Source organism: Acipenser ruthenus, chromosome 3 (genome assembly GCF_902713425.1).
Source record: "Acipenser ruthenus chromosome 3, fAciRut3.2 maternal haplotype, whole genome shotgun sequence".
NCBI lineage: Eukaryota > Metazoa > Chordata > Actinopteri > Acipenseriformes > Acipenseridae > Acipenser > Acipenser ruthenus.
In genome coordinates this window covers 89,148,360-89,173,368 of record NC_081191.1, presented here as the reverse complement: position 1 = coordinate 89,173,368, position 25,009 = coordinate 89,148,360, and the positions used below count along the sequence as shown (strand labels likewise).

Below are 25,009 nucleotides of genomic sequence, written 5' to 3'. Positions count from 1 at the left end.
CATTGGAAGAGGCAAATTTAAAAACACAAAATGGAAAGTTATTGGTAAGAGGTTTTATTGATGGTAGACTGACACTGTTTTTTTTCCAGAGGAAATGGTTCTCTTTGTGTCACTTCTCTGTTAAGATTCTATATCAGAACCTCCAACCTAATATTTACCTGACTAGACTCATGGTGGGATTTTGTAAAGTTTTATATAGAAATCCTAATGAGATTGTCCTCTTAATTTTCCACTAGAATACTCCACATTTATACATTTTATCTTTCTCTTTCATGGTGAAATATATATTTTCTCCTGATACATGATGTCATTTTGTATCAGTGTCATCACTATGGTTTAGAGATTGGAGGGTTGGGCCTCCTCAACTGTTTCACTATTCATGGGAGAAATAATAATTTAAAACTGACCAATGTGATGTCACAGTAACAGATCCCTCACGTATCACTGGGAACTACCATTGTGAAATGTATTTTAATTACTGTAAATTTACTACTAATGTGAATCACACAATGTCACATTTTTAAAACAACTTCCAAATAGATTTGAAATAGATATGTCCCATTTCTCAAACATTTTAGTAATTCGTAACTCCAGTGGACTTTCAAGTCTACATTATGATGGTACACTGGTATTCTGTCCCTGCTGTTCGGTAGGATATATAAAGCATGGATTAGCAGGATGTGTAGTTATACCACATGGCTTGCCTGGTTTTGATTTTAGGTGTATTTAGAAACCTTGTAATCTGCTCACTTGCCTGTGCCCATAAAAAGGGAGTCACCTGTTTTTGTTGGAAAAAGGTTAATACTGCAGGTTACACAATGTACATCCAAATGAATATGTGCTGTATTATTTTAAATACTCCCACTAATAATTTATTAAATTGTAGAATCTAGTAATATACAGATGCAGATTAACATACAGATTAGAAAGAGGCTGTATATAATATACTGGTTACAAATAGTCATGTATACTTCTAATGCTTTACTGCTGAGATTTGTTTGTAGTTCATGTCACATTTCTGGAAATGTCCAAACTTCCATTGTACTAAAACAATATTTATTACAATAAACTGATCAGAGTAAAGCAGAGGTTATCAGTCATTTAACTACATTGGACCATGAATCACAGTTGGGCCCTGAAAAATGCTGTTTATCCATCTGCTCCAAAGGTTATTGCAATTTTAAAGTGCAGTTTGTAGTGCTTTTGTCAACAAAGTTTAACATTAATTTAACCAAATCTTAGCTTTATGTCGATCTGCATGTGTGTTGTTATAGATCATTAAAAATGAACAATTGTATGCAATGGTTAGCATCCCATTTTAATAATAGCTTGTCATGTACTTTCAACAGTCCTACATTTATCAGAATTTATGAATTTTGAGATGATCTGTTTTTTAATGTTGAATGAACATCTTGTGTTTATGGCCCCCTGTCTCCATAACACCTGTAATACAACATTATTTTCATTTAAACATTATTTTCATAAATCTAAAATTTGTCTTTAGAAGCATAGTTGTTAACTGCTTCACGTTGGTAGTACAACTGAGTACAAAAAATGACTTGGATTGTTTACAATTTCCAAAAACGTGGTGTTTTGAATGATCTAACAATAAAAATAAGATTAAATAAATAAATACATAAATAAATAAATAAGAACAGGAATGAGAATGCTTTAACATTTATATTATAATAAAACTAGACTCAGTTTTAGGCACACATAGGCTATGTTTACAACAACTTCTGGCACCAGATTGGAACATTTTTTTGCCAGATTTTGGAAATGTGTGTCCCAAGCGTGGAACACCTGGAGGGGGTAGGCTAGTGCCAGTTTGGTGTGATTGACACGGTTACATGTACCGCCTTATAACCTGTTCCGTAGTATAAAGGGCTGCCTTATAAAGGGGGAGCACTGTAGTATTGAATCTTGGTGTTGAAAAATATTTTAATATTAAATACTTATCTTGTAATAATTATAGCCTTTCTTAGAAAATGTATTGATTTGAAGTTAAGAATCGTACATCTTAACTGTTACATTGTAGCAATTCTGATAACCATTGCTAATTTAACTAAAAAACAAAACACATATTAACTTTCGTAGTTAAAAAAAAATAAACTTCATTTAGTTAGTAGTAGCGGTAGCATGTTGGCACTTTAGTACAAAACATTGAGGAACAATCCTTTTTGTACTATGAGGGAATCTTAATAGAAACATTTCTCAAATAATTAAACGTAACCATGCTTGGTGATATAAAAAAAAAAGAATGCTCCAGTTACGTCTGCTGTAAACCCAGATTGCCACAATTAGGTGAGTAAAATTGGAACATATCTGTAAGATTGTTCTAAAATCTTACTAAGACTTTATAAACATCCTTTTTAATGCAATGCAAGTTTAATTATAAATATAAATAATAGCACAACAATCATAGTGTGCAACCTCTATATCCGTTGTAAATGTAGCCATAAAATTAGCCATTGCTAACTTTGTATTCTTTATCTTTGAAAGCTACCATTAAATGCAGTGTTGGAGCTGACAGTGCAGGAATCTCTCTGCTTAATAATTAATAAAGGAAGACACACAGTGCTCTAACAATGCAGGCAGCTGGCTATTGACCTGTTGCTATGGTGACTGGAAGGATGTGTGCTCTTGGCAGGATTTTGTATGCATATCAGGAGATCTTATGGTAAAGCAGTCTCCTATGGGCAAACACTTAATGAAATATTGACTAATCCATTCTTAAAGTGACTTTGCTTCCAAAGAAGGGAGAGTATGAGGCTGAAACATGATAAAAGTGAAAAATCCACAATACAGTACACTTTGTGTAGCCCTACATTATTGGCACAAGGTTAACACGACTGTCTGAAAGCTTGTCCCAGACGGGCAATTCCCTCGCTAAGGCCATTGAAGAAAATCACATTCACATGTTTCCTAAGGGGCAGACCTTTCAAGAACTACAAACAGAAAACATCACCGATGATTGAAAGGGAAGCTGTGTGTGTGTCTCTCCTGCAGGGACGTTGATGCGTGATTGGTGCTCACTCACAGGAACATTGCAATTCAGTCTGCATGAGGAAGTAGGCCTTCTCTTACTGGTGGTACCAGCTGAGTAGCCTGAAGAGCAGAGTGCTTCTGATGAAATGCCCCCCCCCACCCCCCCACCCCCGTCCATGAATCATATCTAGCATTTGTCTCCTTGAGCGTCCTTTTAAAGATAGACAGGTGGCTAGATGGTGCGCACTGTCAGTTTGTTTTCTGCATATCATTAACAGTACTCCTCATTTTGTGTCTTTGCTTATTTCAGCTGTGTCACAAGCTGTATGAGGTGATGACCAAGCTGGGAGAGCAACATGCTGACAAGGCCTTTACTATCCAAGGAGCACCAAGGTATTACTCTGTGCAAGCCTAAACACACACGCATGCACGCACGCACATACAGAAACACATGCACACACATACACACACACACATACCTACTAACTTATATACATACATACTTACAGTGGATGCACACATATTATGTAAAACTTTGACCAAATAAATACAGATAGACACAGAAAAACATTTTGTTTCATTATTGGGTAATATGGAGGGGGGTGTTATTATCACCTAGTAAAATGCATGTTAACTTGTATGGTCCCCTTAATATTTGCTAACTTTTAAAAGTCATAGCCAGCGCGGCTAAAATCATCTTCTAGAGAACTCAGTATTGTGAGCAACATTTCCTAACATACTGAATAGCAATATCATAAATGTAAATAAAAATATATATTACACACTACCTTTCTACTCAGTATCGTAAAGGCTGACAACTGCTAGTCAACAGCTAAGTCAATTTAAAACCGTGACACTAAAACTGGTCACCTACCACATTCACCTGATGAAATTCCTTTCTAAACATAAACAAACCTCAATACAGCGTAACAATTTCCAATCTGATGGACTGTAGATCAGAAATACTTCTACTGCAGTACAGCCGTATATAATAGAGTTATAGGATGAAAGTGCCTGTGTGGGGGTTATATTGACACTAAGTGCACACACATAGATCTCAGCTTTCAGTCTTTCAGTTCACTTCTAATCGTAACAATATTCCCTCGTACATAGAGGCTGGACATCCCATAACCCTATTATCGAATAAATAGACTATCGTATGTTTTGTTTTTGTTCTGTTCAAGTACTAAAATACCTTTATGTTGAACCAAGTTTTATTCTGTTTCAGTGCCACAGTTTGTGGTTCAGACTGTGGCTACATTAATTTATTGATTTATTTATTAAATCTGATTGATTGATTTTTTAATGCAAAGCATTGTGATCGTACCAAAGTGCATTTTACTGGTGGTACTAGTGCTGTACTCTCCCTCCTGAAAGCACTGCACAAACAAAGACATTTCATGTTGTGCCCCTATGAATTGTATATTACTAGAACGCAACTTATTATTTTTGCACTTTCCAATGAACTCGAAATGCCCTAAACTAAACTTTTAACAAATATAAAAATAACCTAACAAGATGGAATGTTGCAATTGTTTACTCACAATGATTCATGCTGTTTTTCTTGCAATTTTGACAGAGAATCCTGGTAAGTAGATGGATTGGTATTGTAACAGAGCCATGATTTGGGGACAAAGCTCTCAATCATGCGATCTGTAAGTTCTACCATAAGTAGACAACCTAGCACAGTACAAACTAGCCTAATGTGTTGTACAGTGTAGTACTTAGGAAACACGTATGTACACTAGATTATAGAACTTAAACTCTTGATTGTGTAAGGTTGAAGGAAAGTTGATAAAAAAGAAAAGCACAGAAGTGACCTATGGGGTTCTATTCACAAAGCTTTAACTCCTTAGTTCGTCATCAATTGGGTTATTTGACCTTTGTATTGGGCAAGGTGAGTCTACACAGAGGAAAGAACAATATGGACCCATTAGGCTAACTGGTGTTAAGAACTAGCAGTTTGTGTTTAATTATTGAATACAGTGTAACAGTAGAACATGAGTGTGAGTTTGTGTTCATCTTCAGTTTACAGTTTGGCATGCTTGGCCTAGTTGCAGGTAAAATCTTATGAAATCTTCTGAAAAATCTTCCTGGGATAAATTATCTCGGGATCACAAGATAAAGTTGTTGTTTTTTTCGATAGCCTCAACGAGTCACCATAAAAACACACCCAAAACCAAAAACTAAACCATTTAGAAATATAATGTAGGGACTTGTGAGTAGTTATTTCTTATTTGTTTTAGAAGTGGAAAGTATATTTTCCTTTAAGACAAAAATTGTGCTAATGGCGATTAGCTTTAAGAATCGACCGCATTGTTCCCAAAGGTTGAGTCCACTGGATGAAACATTATAACAAGTTAAAAAAAGTAACAGTCTAGAACAGTTGTGTGAATATCTAGCATTATTTAATTATTCCAAACAGTGAACTGAGATGATTCTCTGTGAATAGAGCCCCATAGTCAGTGAAAACAATATGTGAATACAGGACCATGTAACCACATGGACCACATCAACTAGGAGTTCATATGGGAACCACACAATTTGTCCCAGTGTTCCAATTCTACATGTGAATGAAATTACAGTGTTTATTTTTTTGGTTAGGATGCTCCTGTTTTCATTAAAGTAATTGTAGTTAACAAAATAATTCTATAAATCTTAGCCATTTTGCACGTCCATTAGCTACATAGGTCTCAATTGTGCAGTTTTAAAAGAAACACATGTTACGAAACACATGCATTTCAATTTTGAAACATGATGTCTGCTTCTACTTTAGGTTAAAGGAAACTCTCAGTATCTATGCATTTCTCTTGGGTTATCTGTTTACACTTGTACTCCCTGGTTCATTTCACCTCAGCAGTGTCTTCTGGGTGAAAGCATATCAGTCAATAGGGGAAGCACCCGATTGTTTATTGACACGAAAGAAGCCAGTGAGGTAGGGGGGGGCATTTCACTCTCTGAAATGACCCAGGAAGTACAAGACAGTCAAAAAGCATGGCTTCGAAACAGAGGTTGCTTTAACTTAGTGTAGTACCAGATATGTTTTGAAATGAAAAATACATTTCTGCTGTAACATGTGTTTCTTTCAAAACTGCACATCTGAGACCTAAAAAAAATGATATATGTGTGTGGCGGAGACATTTTATGAAACTATTTTGTTTGCTGCAATTACTTTAAACAATGATAATCTCCACTCTACCTCAGAGTGTCCCATGCTAGTTATGCCATGAGTGCAAAGTACATGTTGTGACTTCTATAGCTGACATTAAACTGATTTCTATGTGTCAAATTATTAGACCCGTGCAGTGTTTATTTGATTTTTTCTTGGTATTAAAAAAGTGGAACTTATACTGACAGCTTCAGTTTATTTTCTCTTGTATTACTCTTACCTTTTCAGTTTGAATAAAATATCCTAATAAAATCTGCGAGTATGTTTTTTGGAGCACATGACTGACAAAAAGAAATAATTTCAATGTTTAGCTCCAGTTGATGTCACTAATTGCAGTCCAGCTTACTTTTCTAAGACTGTCTTACTCAAAGCACTACTTGGAATGCAGCTGTGCTTCAATGTATTTGTCAGCCATGATCTCTGTAAAAACTCTGCCGAGGCACAAAATCCCCAAGTCACACATTTTGAGTGGTTTACAGTATATTACTCAACCTGCAAGATACGGGAAACAAGTGTGCCTGTCAATATAAAATGGGCACGTGGATAATAGGACAGCCTGTATATCAGGGGAACAGAATATGGTTTCAAAAATAGCACCTCCATAGTGTTTTGACACTTGATTTTGGTATTTTTACTTTGAGATTAGTCAAATGTTGTGATAAAAATAATAAAATTAAGGACAGTTTGAATTGTGTACCCCTAAAAGGGATACCATCTACATGTTTAATATTTCAAATATATTTAAAAATGCTAAGATCATTATTGACCAGACTTACTTACTAATGTCCTTTTTCAACCGCAGAAAAAACAGAATTTCCGAAGTGTGGTGATTTTTGTATAGAGATTTTACATGTGCTTTTATAGATCACATATGATGAATCAACCAATTACCATTATAGATTTGTCATACTTTCAGTATATCTTATCTTGTGTACAGATGTCACCTTGTGCGCAGAAACAACTCCACAATTAAAAAAAAAAATATATATATATATATATATATATATATATATATATATATAATATAATATTTTCTCGGATTGAAAAGGACACAGATTGGAATACAATACCATACACTTAATAACGGTGGTGTGTGTAAGAGGTGTGTAAAAACTATTAGACTGAATGAATGTCCCTTGATAATTTAAAAAATAAATTAAAAAAAGACAAGACAAGTGGAGTACAATATGTGCTTTAGATTCCAAAGGGTCCTCTCATGCTGAAAGAAGTCTGTCTGGTAATAAATGTTGTCCGGAACTAGGAAGCTGTTTCAAAAAGGGATGTATAAAAAAAACCACAGAGAAACCTATTTCTCTCCTTTTTTAAAACAAGATACTTAGCAGTGGACTATGCTTGAGCTATATCTTTTAATCCAGCAGCATTTACGTCATATCTTTTAATCCAGCAGCATTTACGTCAAGCAGAAGAATGGGATACGTTGATGGTTTCTGTGAAGCAGCTCATGGGCTGTTTCCGTAAGCAGTAATTAAATTGTAACTGTCATGCTTTTCTCAGTGATACTGGTCCACTGCGGCTTGCCAAGACACCCTCGCCCCCAGATGAACCTTCACCGCCTGGCAGTCCTGAAGCCAGCCCCAATCACATGCTGGCACCCGCCTCACCAGCACCAGCTCGTCCAAAGTCTCCAACGCAGGTAACAGACCTGCCATTGTGCCAACAGGATGTTTATTTTACCAGGTTCATATCCTAGCCTTATACTCGGGCTTGGCTTTGTGCAAATGGCAGATGAGTTTGGTGATCTCTCTTCATTCCCTTTGACTGTAGTCAAAGGGAATGAAGATAACATAGAATATGTTATATTCTGACAAGATTTCTATGGTTATTAATTGTTAACAAATCGACTCACCAGTCCAATGCGAGGGTGGAGGTTGAAGAGGGCACTGATTATAAGAAATTGACTTTGATTTCCTTTGGTTTGCTTCTGCACTCCTTGTCATTGAGAGATCCAGCTTTTATAAAAGCTTAAATAAATCAAAGGAAGAAACTTAATTACTGGAGGTATCCTGTTTTAAGTGCAACAACCTGAATTGTGGTATAAATTGACAGCTAGCACAGTATGTAGATGAAGAGTATCACATTGCCATTATGTGAGCTGTTTGAGTAGAAATCATTTTTTAAAGTTAGAAAAGAATATGGCTTCCAGTACAGCTGTATAATCCATTCTATAACATTGCTTATCTGTTCATAGTGTGTGTTATCTGTTTACAGGACCGCAATTTAACATGCTACGCTTTTCCTGTCCTGTCAGAATAAAATGTTTTCAAACAATGAAAACTAAACATATTTTGGCGGGTTAATGTTGTTATTTCCTGTGTATGAAATCACATAATTCTGTTTTACATGGTTTTTCATCCAAGACATCTACTTTAGTTTCTCCATAAACTGGTTTATTCATTGTTATGTAATGTTTTTGGTTTCCAGCTAAGAAAGGGTCCTCCTGTCCCACCTCCTCCAAAGCTCACCCCTACGAAAGAACTGCATCAGGAACAAATCTTCAACTTGTTTGAGGACAACTTTGTCCCAGAAATCAATGTCACCACACCCTCACAGGTAAGTTTCTTTATATGTTTTCGAAGGGCTATAGCTTGTCATTGTTACAAACATGAGAATGTGTTGCTAACACAATAAGAAAGCATCTGTTTGGACTTTTGGGAAGGTTGGTTTGAATTAAATCAGTTCTGCAATGAAACATTGAGTTCTTGGTATCCTAAAAACAAAAGTTTCAAACTCCGATTAGAGGGAAACCAGAACACGCCTTATCTAACTGGAGCTAAATAATCAAACAGCATCTCATCACTCAGGCAAAGATGGAACAAGTGCCTGCTGCTTTGTAAGTGGTCTTAATCTCATGTTAGTTACTAAAGCAGAGCAGAAACATTTTACTCAGTCCTGTCATTGAATAGTAAGTCAATTGCATGAAGGCAGGTGATGCCAATCGGAGAAAGCTGACATTGATATAAAAAGCGTGTTTTAAAGATACCATACTTATGTAGAAGAGAAAGGGTACTGACCAGAGCTCTTTCAAGACACACCCACACGTCAGGGCAAACCGATACAAAAATATTACACTATGTAACACAATTTTTGTTCCTGGGTAGTAAGTGTTATTTCCTAATTGCTTATGCCTCAAAAGTATAGAAAATGGCTATTATTCCCCACAAACTTTGCTTTTGTGACCAGGACAGTGATATTTTGAAATGTACCTATTTCCAATGAGAAAACGGGCGAATTTGTGTCTTTTCGTTCACATAAAGTCAGAAAAAAACAACAGATGAATCCAAATTAACATGTATTTATACTAAAGTAATACAAAAATGACTAAAAAAGATTTATAAGTGAGTAGTTTTTCGAGATTTACGATTATACCGTAAATCACTTTCACGAATCAGCCCCCAAAGGTAGTCTCCCATCATATTCGTGTTATACTGTCCTTCATTGACAGCTCATCCAGGAGCCTCAAAGCCATGCTGCTCCATAATGGTAACAAGTACCCGTCTCTTCCCCTGGCTCACTCTGTGCATCTCAAAGAGGATTACAACAGCATCAAGACCTTGCTGGACGCCTTGAAGTATGATGAGTACTAATGAAACAATTTGTCAGAGCTCTAGATAAGGAGTCGGCAGCCTTCAAGTACCTTCAAGACTTCTTCCCTAAGCTGTCTGAGGCAAAGGTCAAAGCCGGTGTCTTCGTCGGACCACAGATAAAGAAGATCCTGGAGTGCAATGAATTCCCCAAGAAGCTCACTAGTAAGGAGAAAGCGGCTTGGAACAGCTTTGTTGCAGTGGTTCGGGGCTTCCTGGGCAATCACAAGGCCGAAAACTATGTGGAGCTGGTTGAGACTCTGGTGAAGAACTACGGCACAATGAGCTGTAGGATGTCCCTCAAAGTCCATATCCTTGATGCTCATCTTGATAAATTCAAGGAGAACATGGGAGCGTACTCGGAGGAGCAAGGCGAGCGCTTCCACCAGGATATACTGGACTTTGAACGCCGCTACCAAGGACAGTATAACGAGAACATGATGGGAGACTACATTTGGGTGCTGATTCGTGAAAGTGATTTACAGTATAATCGTAAATCTCGAAAAACTACTCACTTCTAAATCTTTTGTAGTCATTTTTGTATTACTTTAGTATAAATACATGTTAATTTGGATTCATATGTTGTTTTTTTCTGACTTTATGTGAACGAAAAGACACAAATTCGCCCGTTTTCTCATTGGAAATAGGTAAATTTCAAAATATCACTGTCCTGGTCACAAAAGCAAAGTTTGTGGGGAATAGTAGCCATTTTCTATACTTTTGAGGCATAAGCAATTAGGAAATAACACTTACTACCCAGGAACCAAAAAAAAATAAAAATTTGTTACACGGTGTTATTATTATCCATGTATGTCATGTAAAAATTGGCAGCTTGGCAGAATAGAAAGGCTGCAAAAACCAACAATAAATAGAATTGTGCATTACAGTTTCTGCAGCCGTTACCTTATAAGTAAAGTTCATATACCCAACTATGTATTTGTACAACATGTTATCAAAATCTGAATAAAAATAAGCAAAGAGTGTTGAGAAATAACCTCTGCACCACACTTACTTCTGCTGTCATGGCACAGTATCAAATGACAGGCTAGCTGAGAAGTTTGACCTGTACAGGCCCTTCTGCATGACCCTTTTTGGTTAAGGCAGGCCATTCACCAGAGACAATGTGGCATCTGACACTAGGCTGCCTTCGACTTATTCCTTACAATAATATTTTCTGCTAATGTCTGTGAAGAAAGATTGATTGCATAAGCGGAGATTGCTGCATATCCGATATGTGAAAACGAAATCCCCCCAATTTATTTAAATTTTTTATATGAGAGCCATTATTCAAAGCAGAGTCATGTAAAAGCAGTGCCACCACAAGAATCTGAATTGTTGATAACCACATTGAAAACATCAGTCAAGTGTCATCGCAAAGACAGTATCGCTGCTGGAAGCTGTGCGTATGCTTAAAGTTCCTCTGGTGCCAGCTGCCTTTCGAAAGCTGTCCTCAAAATCCTTGATATCAATGACACCATCTTGGCTGGCACTGAAGTCAGTGACCGCGTTCATAATGATCTGTCTGAAGCACTCAACAAAGAAGTGCTTTATTGTGGTGTTTCTGCGCAACAATGTTTTTGATAGTGTGCACGAAAGGACAACAGCAATAAAACAGCATGTTCTACTGCCAGAGTAGCACATTTCTGTTTTGTAGAAGCTGTTTAGATAGTAATGGTTCTTGTTTTAATTCTAATTGATTTAATTCAGATCTAGTGACTGATTAAAGAAATATATAAATAAATGTGTTCTCTCATGTATCTACTGCAATACAATGTTGCTTTTAGGCCATCTCTGTAAAAAGACCACCTCACAATTAAGGCCAGTTTTTTACAGTTGTAACTGTTCCAATTGACGTCAAGATAACGTCAGCTTATTATTAGGCTGCCCCTGTGTTCAGTATAAGGGCCACCACCTGCAGTCCAAAACACACCTGCAGCTCTGTCAAATTACCACACTATTAAGAACAAGCTGCTGTAAACTACCAAATGCCTTTTTGCTGCCTGTTTGACAAACCATTCAAAACTCTTTTGCACATTTGATTTAAAATATATATATATATATATATATATATATATATATATATATATATATATATACACACAAACACAAAACCTAATAGAAACTTAAACCAACTAAAACTAAATTCGAACAGTTTGAATAAAAGAAAACTAAAATAATGGATGTAAAAAGAAAATGTCAATAAATGTTTACACTAATGTCTTTTTAAATAATCAAAATGTTGTTGTGGTATTCATTTGTTACAACAAATTATATGTACTGTAACTTCCTCTTTAAGACTACCCCCTGTTAAAGCCACCTGGTGTGGGCCTGTGACGTAATAGCGAGGTTTCACTATTTTAAAATAAAATGATTTACCTTTTTATTATTCATTCTACATCTTGGTGGTGTCTGTTACACCAATGCACCTCTACTTGCATCAGTCATGAACAGTATTGGGATATTTGAGAGACTGAAGCAAGCTCTAAACCTGGATGAGCTGTCTTTACCTATGACATCTCTGAGATGCATCTCCTATTAGCATTACTACAGTGCCTTCCCCGCCAGAGCTTCTTTCTACTCAGTTTAGAAAACCCCTTTCTAAATGACATGCTGTATTTTGTTAAGGTTGTCATGTTTTTTAGTTGTTGTTGACACAATTGAAGCATAAATGTACCTCATTTTTCTAGTTTTACACTATTTACAATACAGTAAATGTCACCTGCACCATGAAAACAGTAAGTAAAACTAATATGGCAATGTTCTTCAATTGCCCTGTCAGGTGTCAGCAGCAGTGCTACCAACTGGGTGGTTTTTCTGGCCAATTGGGCTGTTTTTATTATGTTTTGTGGGAGAAAATGATACTATGCGGGATGTCTATTTTTGGGTGGTTTTAGAAAAATGCTGCTGGGTTTTTTTTGTGTTTTTTTTTTTTTTTTTTAAACATTAAATCTCTGCCATGATTAACATAACACATTGAATCAGAGTAAGATCACACACACACACACACGCACACGCACACAAAGCACGCAGCATTAATAGCATTACAGTGATAAATATATAAATTCTGATGGCAATCAGAAATCGTATCATTGTAAGTGGTTACCCACCCCGCACACCATGAGCACCCAGTGTCCCCCCCTACCCCCCCCCCCCCCCATGATTTGGACATTGCCTGTAATATGACGTCGCTCCGATATGAAACCGAGGTGCTTGCCAATTCCATCTGCAGTCTACAAACTGCACTCCAGTCTGCAAACAGACATTGCACAAAAATAATCAAAGATCACCTGTATGTATCGTGTATAATAGCGATTTTTAGATTAATTCAGTATTCCAATGTTTACATGACAGTATAATACATCCACATCATTGAAGCTGAGCATATACACAGTATTTCTCTTCTACCGTCGGAGATTTGAAACCTGCCTCTCAAGTCCTTTGCATCGGGCGCTCATTGGGTAACTTCCACCATCAGTGCGAGTTGGAGAGATCGAGTTCTGCCAGCCTGCAATCCTAACTGGGGCCCAAATAAAATGGGTTGGATTTCGATCTGAATATAAAACACAATGAGAGGGTGAAGGAGAGGGTGCCAAACTGAGATAACCCAGATTTAGAAAGTAAATGCTAAAGAAACAATATGATTGTATTTAATCAATTTACTGTAGCTGCAGATCCAGTCAAAAAGGACTCTGTGGTGAATGGAAAAAATGTGAAGGCTACCTGTGACTTTAAAAATTGCCAGCCGGTAAACTAATTGGAATTGCAATCTGAAAGATGAGTACTGTACCTCAGTTAATACATTTTTTATTATCATTCAATAGATGCTAATACTGCTGTCTACTCACTCAAATCAGTTGTGAATAGGATAGTGGTGTTCTTTGACACGGTTCAGTGATTCATTACGTGCGCTGTATTATACTGTACAGTGGTTCTGAAGGGTCCTGTTTTCTTATTCTCAGTAGCACAATAAACTCATTTCCTCAGACAAAAGAAGACACAGCAATGTGTGTTTCAAGCTGGAATTCCAAATAGACTGAAATATTACCAATATATTTGCTTCTTCCAGGGGAATCTCTCTGTATTTCTGTTCTGTATCTGACTTAATTCAACAATAACGCAGTTTGTGTACTAATGTACAAACAGTACCACACACCTACAACTGACCACAATTCTGTTAACACTCTTAGGAGTGATTTCACAGACCACAAGTAACACTAAGGTTACTATATATATATATATATATATATATATATATATATATATATATATATATATATATATATATATATATATACACAGTATAGGTATGCATTACGTGTGTCACTATTCTTAAAAAGATTAAAGGCTTCTTACATGAACCTTTTTTTTCGCTCTGGCAAATTTTTGTAGTACAGTTGAAGCCGTCGGTGAAAACCACTGGTTGTCAGAGGTTTTAAACTAGAGACTTTTAAACACCTGAAAATGGTGACCGTTATTCTCTAAATTAGGAATAAGGCAAAATGTTCTCTCTGACATCTCTTAGTCAACAAGCTCTGTTTCTGTATTATTCCCCAAAACTGGGCAGATTGTATTGTGCCATTAAAAATAACTCTGCTTGCTGTACACACCAGGCTTAGGATTTGATTGTGGCACAAGAGATACCGGATGTGCCTGAAGGCTTGAAGGTTACAAGTTATCAGCACTGCAGTGTTTGGAGTGCTGTGCTGTTGGAGGTGTCATTACTGTTTAAACAGAGGACTCCTCTGCTCCAGGCACTTTAAAAATCCTGCAGCACTTGTCAAACACTTGTTATTCACCCTGGAAAAAACACAAAGCGGCTACAGCTTTGCTTCTAGCTATTTTCATTAGAACAGAACATGTTTTGCTATAATCTACTGAAATTGCATTTGCAGCTTTGTAATAAAGATGCTCTGCAGGTACGAGTAGAGACAACCAAAGGTGGAGCTAATTAGTAACAGTTTAAAGTGCTTTCGAGCTGTTTCGGAGCCAGTGGTTATGGATACCCTCCAAAGCTTTACTTGTCTGTTTTTGAAGCAAAACTTTCCATACTTAGATTCCTATGTAAGCAATAGAACCGGAAAAAGAGGGCTTTACAATCTGGTTATTAAATGCCCGAGCCGAAGGGTTCTATTGCTGTTAGAAAATGGCTGTGTTAAAAAAATATATATATATATATATATATATATATATATATATATATATATATATATATATATATATATATATATATATATATTTCTGTTTTGTTTTTTTTCGTGATTTTATGTAGCACTGGTTTTTTTGTTTTTTTTTCTGAGTACTACAAACATTTTCCTCAATATTCCATGAGTAATGCGGTTTGTTTAGAATTCCATTGGTGGTCTGGTAGCTTCAGTATCTCAGCGATGGACGATGTTGCATCCTGGGTATTTCCAATAACCTAAATAATACTAAACAATTAAATCTTCTACTTACATGGAGCTGCTCTTCTTCTTCTTATTATTATTTATTTCTTAGCAGACGCCCTTATCCAGGGTGACTTACAGTCGTAAACAAAAATTTATTTCAAGAATCAGAGTACAAGTATTAATACAATTAAGAGCAAGATAAAATACAATTACTTCGGTTCTAGCAAGTACAAATATATGACAAAATACGATTCAATAACGGAGCAGATAACAGTGTCAGTGATAGTTACATCAGGATATAATTAAATACAAAATACTACAGTTCTTCAGTTCAGGTACCTCGTACACAAAAGAGAACATGGTTTGTGAACTGTTTGTTTTTATCTACCTCTTAAAAAATATAAAGAATAAAAGTACTGGAAATTTCGTATTTTTTAATTAGGATTTGAGTGCACGTTTGTGTACGTTTCAGTATTTAAGTTGGAAACATCTGTGAAGGTAAAACGCCAACGTCTCTCCTCTTTCAGTCACCAAGCCTTGGCCATTGCAAGGAAACATCTAACTCTGTGTTAATTAGTTTTGGAGACATTACAGTTAATTGTTCAGACAGCAGTATTTCAGAAGTAACCGAACAGTGCTCTTAAAGACATTAACACAATGTACTCTTAAGTGTGTTTTTATTTGCTGCTAATTACAGTCTGGGTTTTAAAAATCAATCATTTGTTTGTTTTGTATGTACAGCTCATGTCAGAATAATAATGAGATGCATAAAAGCATGCAGCAAAGAATCAAACAGAGATTAAAACCTAATTAAAATGTTAGGTGTTGTACACCATATTACCTACAGTATATCCTGCTCTCCACGGTTAATTCAACTGTGTGATCAACACAATCATTAAACCTGTCAATATTCCTTGTCTTTTTCATATGCAAATAAAACATCTTGAACTAATCCAATAATGATTAACAAAATAATAATACAAGTGGGTTACAAATAACACTAAAAGGGATCGGAAAGGAATTGAATGTAAGATAAAGTTGCAGTACTCTTACACAGCAATAGAATATAAATCCTCTTAATGGGGTTGACTAGCGCTGGTATCTGGAAGTGTATTTTTCACTGACAAGTGATGTGCCACTGAGATTCAGCTGGATATTAGAACTGCAAGAACATGGATCCTTTGATCAGACATGAACAGAACATACTGGCTATGGGCTTCCTTTTTATTAAGAATCGTCAATTTTTCTAAGTGCTCAATTGGCTCTCTGCATGCTTGGTCAAAAAGCCCAGCTCAGTTCCTTGGAAACAACAATGTATCCCACGCACTCATCCCTGATTATGCCAAGCAGGCTGTTTTATTAGCACCTATTCATATTTTATTTGAACACCAACGTAAGATACTGAATTTTATTAACGATAAATGCCTGAAAAATGCTATAGTATGGGGTTAAGCTCCATTTCACGCATTATCAAATTTTGTTTTGCTTCAACCTTCCTCCCTTCATCACCTCACTCCCTTGAGGTGGCTTTGTCCTTTGAACTACCTCAAGTTGATTGGCTCAATCCGCAACCATCTTAGCGACTGCTGGGAATGTAGTGCAGTTTTCATCATCATTTTGTCAGGAAGGTATACCTTTCACCAGAGCCTCTCTTGTCAAATCTTGTCAGATCAATAAATATTTGGCTTGTGATGCCATGCCCTGGCTCTTGTTAAAATGCCACCATGTACATTTCCTCAAGTTCTCTCTGACTTTTGAAGACACCAGAACCATAAAGTTTTTATAAGTTGTAAAATATAACCTTCCGTGGCTTTTATCATATTTTTACAGTCAATTATGCACTTAGGAGTCTCACATGTACTGTTTTCAGTAAGCAGTAGCTGTATTTACAAGTCCCACGTTTTCTGTTTTCTTGCAGAATGAAGGACCATGGGCTGTGAAAGAGGAGTCATTACTAGATCTGGATTTTGACCCCTTCAAACCAGATGCAACAACGCCGATAGGGAAGACTCAGTCCCCCAGTTCTCAGGTTCCTTTTGTACTTATTTATTAATGGATTTGTAATGTACAGTAATAGCATCGTCTCAGTGAATGCATCTCTGGTTACATCAGATGTCGAAACATGATTTAGGGTTAATTTAGGGTGGTGTTTGAACAGTAGAAATAATCAAATCAGACTTTTGCAGCAAGTAAGAACCCCATACAAACACGTCTAGTTACCCCTTTTGGGGTTATTGTGGTATGCACAATCTGTGAAGAAATAAATAACAATAAGTATCATAACTACTGTCAGTATACTAGAATATTTCTCTGGAAGCCTGTAATTATTGTGACAACTCTAAAACACTATTCAGGAACATTTATTTACAGATAGTTGTTTTCTTAAATATCAGCATGGTTTTAGTAATGTAATAATAATTGCACATTTTGGTAGAATCGTACAAAGTCTTTTTACTCCAAAGTGCCACCATTTTCTGATTCTTTTTCTTTTGGGCATCTCTGCAATCTTTATGCTAAGAGGATAATTCCAAGCATTTTGAATGTGAATTAGAATTAAGATACTGTAGGTGATAATAAATACACATGAGAAATATACTTGGTTAATGGGGCCCTTTAAAGTGTAGCCAACAGAATACAAACCTTTTGTTAAAAAAGAAAAAAAAAGCACACATTGAATAAACATATATTGGGAATTTACTTTTGAGTGACCGTGCTTGCATACTAATGGAAAGAGTAAAATAGCCACATACAGTACGATAATGAATTTTTATGTTTTGTTTTGTTTTTTGTATACTATGTAAGTTATGTTTTACTTTTACAGGCATTACCATGGGATTTGTGGACAGTAAGAATTTATCTTTCTGACATTTTATTTTTAGGTGTACTATTTGAACGTATGATGCATTATCTTGTTTTACAGTGACTCATTTTCCTCTGCAGAAAAGTTCTAGCAAGATTTTTTTTTTTTTAATTCTTAGATGCAGAATAGTTTGCAAAACAATTGTGAATACATTTTACCCCATGTTATCAAATGTTTTATTTTCTATTTCTAGTCATTAAGCTAATTGGTGTTGTGTTTGTGTCTAAACGTGTTTGTGTATATTTCTATGATAATATACAGTTCTAGCAAATGTAGGTTTAATAGGTGCTGAGAATTGACCTGCAATACTGTTATCACAGACTAAATAGCCTTTTGATGTGTACTATTGAGGTTCAGACTTGATATAAAATAAATGAAAATGTAGTAATCTACTTGTGCAACATGCACAGTCTTAACTACTGCAAATGGTTCTGCTCAAATAAAGGCTTGACAGGAGATGGATTTAATTTATTTTGCAAGCTGTTTAAATAACTGTCATCTACACATATTACTATAATATAAGAACTGTTTATGAAAATGTGTGTATTTATGTTTCTTTTTAGGCAAGCGCTGGGCCAGCACCGCCTGTAAGTAATCACTAAAAAGATTTGCCTGCTTTAGATAAAATAATCGGAATAATACATTTTGGTATTCCTTCTGCAAACATTTCAATTTGTAGTCAATTAGCTATGCTTGTATTGTTAATAAAAGCTTCCCTAGTCTAGACTGTTATGTACTCTTCCTGCAGTATAAATCCACACATTTCATTTTCTCTAGTGCTTCTCATTTTAGCTGTAATGTAATCATTTTAGCTCTGTTTTTTTTCTATTTTATTCTGGTTTTGATTTCTTTCTCATTTTAAATCATTTTTGTTCTTTCTTTACTTATCTGTCTTATCTAAAGCCTGACTCTTCAAAAAGTCTCTCTCTCTGTAACCTCTCTGTGGATGACAGCACTCAAAGTCACAATGCAGAAGACATTACCCAATCATATTCTGACCAGGGTTCAAGCAGTGGCTTAGCAACAAGCTGGGGCTTAGACTTTAGCACCGCTAGTGTCAGTAAGGAGATGGCAGCTAACAGAGACTCTGGGCAGCTGTCTTCCCAAGGAGAGCAAGGAGGGACTGTGGATGAAGTTCACCAGTTATGTTTGGACCTTGGGAATCCTGTAGAGGGACAGGAGTGGCCACCAGCAGACAGCTGGCAGGAAGCACCTCTGGAGGAGCAGGCAGATACTGCAGATGCAGAGGTTAGGAGCTGGGAAATCGATCAGTGTCAAGAACAGGCCCTCGACAGTGATCCCTGTGCTGTGGGTGACGGTTTAATGGCAGGTGTTTTGAGTACAGAGGATGTTCATCTAGAGGGGGCTGGGGTAGAACATCTAGGAGAGAAGAGTGATGAATTTTCAGAGAACAGCGAGGCAGGTTGGATAGAAGAAACAACAATCGATGAGCTCAATATGCCAGGGATAATATTTACTGATGAATATGGGCAGGAGATACAGGAGGAAACCCTGGTAGGGGTAGGGCAAGGCTTTGGTTGTGTGGACAGTGCAGATGAACTGTATCCTGATGACAAACCTTTAGAAGTAGTCGAGAATGAAGGCGGATATGTAAAAGATTCTGCGTGGACAGAGGTGGATAATAAAGGGCAGGTTGAGGAGGGGGACCAAATGGATGGCGAGATTATGGAGGCTCAATGTGTAAATACTGTAGAAAGTGATGATACTGGCCTTGAAGCATTTACAGAGGGGGTTGACGAGAGTCAGAGCACAGAGAGCAGTGTGTCAGAGGGCCTGAAACAATGGAATAGCACGTGTCAAGTTGGTACTTCCATTGAAGAACCTGAGAACCTGGGAGCAGAAGTATCAGGTAATGTGGGGTTTGTGTCCGAGTCTATGGTGGGAAACTGGAATGTGGAAACAGAAATACATAACTTCAGTGACACCAAGTCTGAGGATGAGTCCAGCTTTTTAGGACAATCAGAACAGAATCAGAGCCTGATCGACCCTTTTCAGAAGGAGGTTGCCCTGGAACCCAGTTCAGATAGTGCACTCCAAATGCAAGACACTAACCGCATAGGGGCTGATGTTCATGCAGAGTGGCCTCTTTGCCCAGAAACTGTAGAAAAGACGCTGACAAACAAAGAAGAAAAAGGAGGCAGCTGCGGTTCTGACACATGGGGAGCAGATAAAAATCACATCTGGCCAGAAAACTGGGAACCAATGGTAAGCAATGATGATTGGGGGTTTTCCGCCCCCCCAGAAGGTCAGGCCAATGGCTTCAACCAATGGCCAGCATTTCCTGGGGCACCTGATGATACAGAAGGAAGCAACAGTAACCCCTGGCATGAGATCAGTGACAGCAGTGGGTTTTGGCCCACTGGCGGTTTGGGAGACTTTGGAACTGAATGGGGTGGTACCATTTTAACAGATGGGGACCAGAAAAATAGCTCTTTTACAAGCCAAAATGTGGTTGGGGAAGAAGAAAGTAACAGCCTGGTAGAGACGGTCAAAGATCTGGCCAAACCACAGGGTCACTTCAGGAACTCCAAGAACACTAGCATCGAGAGTTCATCCAGTCCAAAAGATAATGAAAACAGCTCTGACTTATCAGAAGATGAGGTTGCAAACCAGAGATATGGAACATTATACCAGGAAATAGATGCTGAGAAGGAAGAGGTACTTAACCTTATCCGGGTGTGTAGCATAGAATAGTAAAGAGAAACAGCCCTCTTTCCCAAGATGTAACACAGAACCTAGTGTTTTATGACATCAAGCCCCTATCCCTCTTTCAGTACCCAGTCTCCTTTCCCTTTCTCCATTTGTTTTGCTCTTGGTTTATTTTATTTATTTTTTCCAAAAAGCTTTTTCATTAAATATCACCATTGTTACACAATTTTAACACATTGGAGCAGCCGTAAAATCAGTAGAAGCTTAATATTTTGTTTTTCTCTGATTCAATGTAGGTATCCAACAATGCTTTTAATGGATTCTCTCAGGTAAACAGCCATGCAAAAACCTTGTATTTTATAACTAATCTGCACATTTCTGAATATTACTAGGCTGTTAAGCATGAGTTACTAGGGGACAGAGATGGCAACTCTCTTCAGCGATGGTCATTACAGTCAAGACTGAATATGTATGATCAGGAATCTATGAATAAGACTTTGTAGATCTATTAGGTTCACACACAAAATACAGGACATGGAACCTAGACTGGACTATCCATCGAGCACTGGGGTTGCCTACTGGGGTCCCTTTCTATATGGGAAATGCTGGATGACACCACTGGCTTTCGTTTTAATAAGAACTGACGTCTAATCCACTGGTTCTAATCCAGGCCAGATGTGAATGAGTGAAACTACATTTCGTGGTCAATGTCCAGTAGGGTTATCTGTCACGAAAGTACATCATGATAACCATGGTGGTTCATGGGTCCCATTGTAAATTTGTGGAAGTTCCTTTGAGAATCTCTTGGAGACCCTGTGTTAGGCTTATTGGAATCTCTTTAAAAACTATTGGAAGGTTCTCCTGATTTTGTATAATTACTATACACGATGAGACAGGTTTCATAAAACATCGATTTTCGAAAAATTATGAATTCTAAGTCAGCAAATGCTGTTGAGGTTGGCAGTTGAGGACTACTAGTGTAATACATTCCAAGTACAAAGCTCTTTATTTTGTATTTGATACTGGATAACGTTGGATGTATGGTCATATAATGTAAGCATACTGTTTACAGAAATAGTAATACTAATACTAACCCTAATGTGATTACTTTCTCCTTGCATAATTGAACTCTGTAGATCATTTCTAGCAATGTTGTTATTAGACCATGTGTACTTGGAATGTAGGCTGGTTAATATTGAGAACTTGTCTAACAAATGTTACTGAAAGAAAAATAAAGGAAAATGCAACTGTAATAACAGTGAAGCATCCATTCCAGAAACGGTTTAGTTAGACAGTGCTACATTGAGTAAAATACACACATGCTACATGCTTTCACAGAAAATTGTGTAACAAACTCAATGACTGCTTCTCCTTGGTTTTTGTAGATCTTCCAAGTGGATTCCTCTTGTATTACCATAACTATCAAATGTTTGTGAACGATTCATCCAAATACTGATGTGTATTTGGCTTATTGTTGATATTATAAAGCTAAAACCATTATCCCTCAACAGTCATTGTGAAACATGTGAAAACATATGTACAAACATGACATTTCATATCACAGTTTCTAGTGTACCGTATCAATTGCTAATGTATAAATACAGTATTTAAAAAGTCGTATTACATTTAAGAGCTCGTGTTTAGTGTTTAGAAAAAAAGGATCAACAATACTAGTCAATTAAGAATATGTATTTCATTTCAAACTAAAAGTTAAAATGCATTAGAAGCTGGTATTTCAGTAGCATCCACAATAGTGTATGCAATGCACTGATCATTTACATATCTTGCGACTTGTTCAGGAAATCATTCCAATTCACAAGCACTCCTGCCGCCCTTATATACAGCTGAGCAGTTTATAGATTTAAAATAAGTTTATATTGGATCTTAAGCTAGTATCTCTGATTGCTGGTTTGGAATCATGGACGTGTCATGTAATCCAGTGTCTCATAAGAGACAGGAAATAACCAGTTCCAAAGGCTACTGGAAGAGGAAGTTGGCCTTTGCAGGATGTGTTGTGGTGATATAATTTACAACATAAGCTTATTTTGATATGTTTGTAATCAGCAAGAAAACCAACAATTGGTCCCTCTACAGCAACAACACTGAATGACAATTTCAGCAACATAAAAACAGCTTCTCTGTTGCTGGAGCGTGCATTGATCTTGATGCATAAGACGGAAGAAGGCAATTGCTGCTTCTCTTGGTGAACACTGCCAAGGATCATTTCTGAACTGTGTTTGGTTTCAGTCTCCAGCTGATTTCTGTATAGTGAACAATAAGTGTTTACGGTGTGTTGAAAAACGTGTTACATCAATAAGTACAACACAAGATGCACGAAAGGTAAAGCAATGCTTTATTTAAGGTAAAGCAATGCTTTATTGTGAACCCTACAGGCTTTTAAAGTAATTGTCTGCCCATTTTAAGAACTAGCAATGAGCCTGAAACTCCCAAAGTGCTTTCTGTGGCATGAAAAATAATTGAGGTGTAAAAAATATATATATGTCCCCATGAATCTTTAATGAGCCCAGACACATTTTAATAAGATTAACAAGTCACAAGATAAAGACTGAGTGTGCATTGCATTTTGACCAAACGGTGTATGCTAATTCTTAGCAATAGTGGGAATACTGTAGAAGTGCTTACATTCTATTATAGACATTTGCATTCATACATGCATGGAATTCATTTTAAAGTTGCTATCATCAAAATGTAGTTAAATGTTCTTATTGTTTTATTACTGTGTGTTCACTCTTCCTTTCAATTCTCTTTTTCACAACAAAGCTGGATGCGGGCACCTCCATGTTTACCTCAGATTCTAACCCGAGTGTGTTCGATACAATGGTGAGTCACCTGCTTCAATTTGAGCAACCTGCATTTATCCTTGTGGCTGCCCCCTTATCCAGCTGCCTACAGTATAATTTACTAAATGCTCAATGGCTGCCTATCACGCTGAGAGCAAATTATTGCAGAAGGGTCAAGTCTGTCACCCAAAGACAAGAGAAACCGCTCTGGAATCTGGAATCACAGAATGCAGACACATTAGTTAGAGACAGCTGCATGGTATATAACCCTTTGTAAAACTGAAAAGGAGAGAAGAACGTGCATTCAGTCATAATGCCTCCAGATTGTGGAACTCATTGCTCTTTTCATTAGAGATGCTACGTCAGTCAATATTTTTAAGTCTAAATTAAATACTTTCTTTTATAGTTTAGCCTTTTTAACTTTAGTTATTTTTTATCTATTATATGTGATTTTTGTGTTTTATCTATCATTCTTATCCATTTATTTTCTTTCAATTGTTTTATTTAGATTTGTGATTGTTATTTATTGATATTATTATAGTTATTTTATCATTTTTACTACATCATGCATACTGCATATGTATTTCTGTTTTAAGTGACATGTAAAGCGCATTGAGATACTGCAGTATGAAAGAGGCAATATAAATAAAATACATTCAAATTTAATTGAAATTGAACTATAAGGCTATTGTTTACACTACAGAACCATTTTTATTCTTATCTAAAACGTAGTTGCATATGTTGCATGTGCCCAGTGACCTGTACATTAACAGACTACTTCAGGATCTTTTGCATATCTTGGAGTAACTTCAGGGCAGCAGAGTTTTTAGGCTTGTTCTTCAGCAAATGATTCAGATCTACAATGCAAGCTTTGTAGTCTTGTAATTCCTCTGTGCCTGAGCTCTCCAGTACAATGCCCTGGTATTACAGGCTGGTCCAGGTTCAGTGTTTCTCTGCTGTCTTTTACTGCTTCCTGGTGCATGTTTAATGACCAAGAGCTCTGTTAGTGTGTGGTGTGAACTCTATAGGGTTTATTTCAATACTTTCAGTGTATTTTTCCACTGCCTTTTATATCTCCCCTTTTTTCCCCAATGCATGTCCTTTCTCCTCCAGTGCAAGGGCGCGCTTTATGGCCTCAGCACTGAGAACTCTATCAACCTTTCTTTGGTGCCATTTTGTTGTGTTGTAGGACCAACTTATGCCTTTTCACTGGCACTTTTATTCATGTTAAAAGGCGGGAAACAAATAGCACTGTAATATACTTGACATAATGAGTAATGAACACTGTTAAAGGGAAAATAAAATAAAATTGCCTTTAATACATTGAATGGCTAATGGCATGTGATTTAAATGTAGAAGCCTATTGGTTTTACTGGTGTGTTACAGTGTTCATTACAGCTTCTACTTACATTTTGAATAGCCACGGCAGATTTTATTAACCCTAAAGCTAATACATGCGTAAAGGATAAACAATGTTCTATTGAAGTGCTGAAATCACTATTGATTCAACACCTGGAGAATTTCAGTAAGTA

At 36.7% G+C, this 25,009-nt stretch overlaps 1 protein-coding gene across 4 annotated transcripts in view; it reads left to right on the top strand.

Annotated features, from left to right (window-relative positions):
• LOC117435678 (amphiphysin-like) overlaps window positions 1-25,009 on the top strand; it is a 78,032-nt gene that overhangs the window by 35,406 nt on the left and 17,617 nt on the right. For 2 of the 4 annotated variants that reach the window (XM_059018731.1, XM_059018729.1), the window contains exons 9-17: window positions 3,299-3,381; window positions 7,673-7,811; window positions 8,600-8,728; window positions 17,065-17,175; window positions 17,968-17,991; window positions 18,570-18,593; window positions 18,910-20,685; window positions 20,973-21,005; window positions 23,458-23,517. In XM_059018731.1, coding sequence (XP_058874714.1) covers window positions 3,299-3,381; window positions 7,673-7,811; window positions 8,600-8,728; window positions 17,065-17,175; window positions 17,968-17,991; window positions 18,570-18,593; window positions 18,910-20,685; window positions 20,973-21,005; window positions 23,458-23,517 — 2,379 coding nt within the window. The remainder of the gene's footprint in view (window positions 1-3,298; window positions 3,382-7,672; window positions 7,812-8,599; window positions 8,729-17,064; window positions 17,176-17,967; window positions 17,992-18,569; window positions 18,594-18,909; window positions 20,686-20,972; window positions 21,006-23,457; window positions 23,518-25,009) is intronic. The other 2 variants (XM_034059033.3, XM_059018730.1) reach the window with 2 other exon arrangements.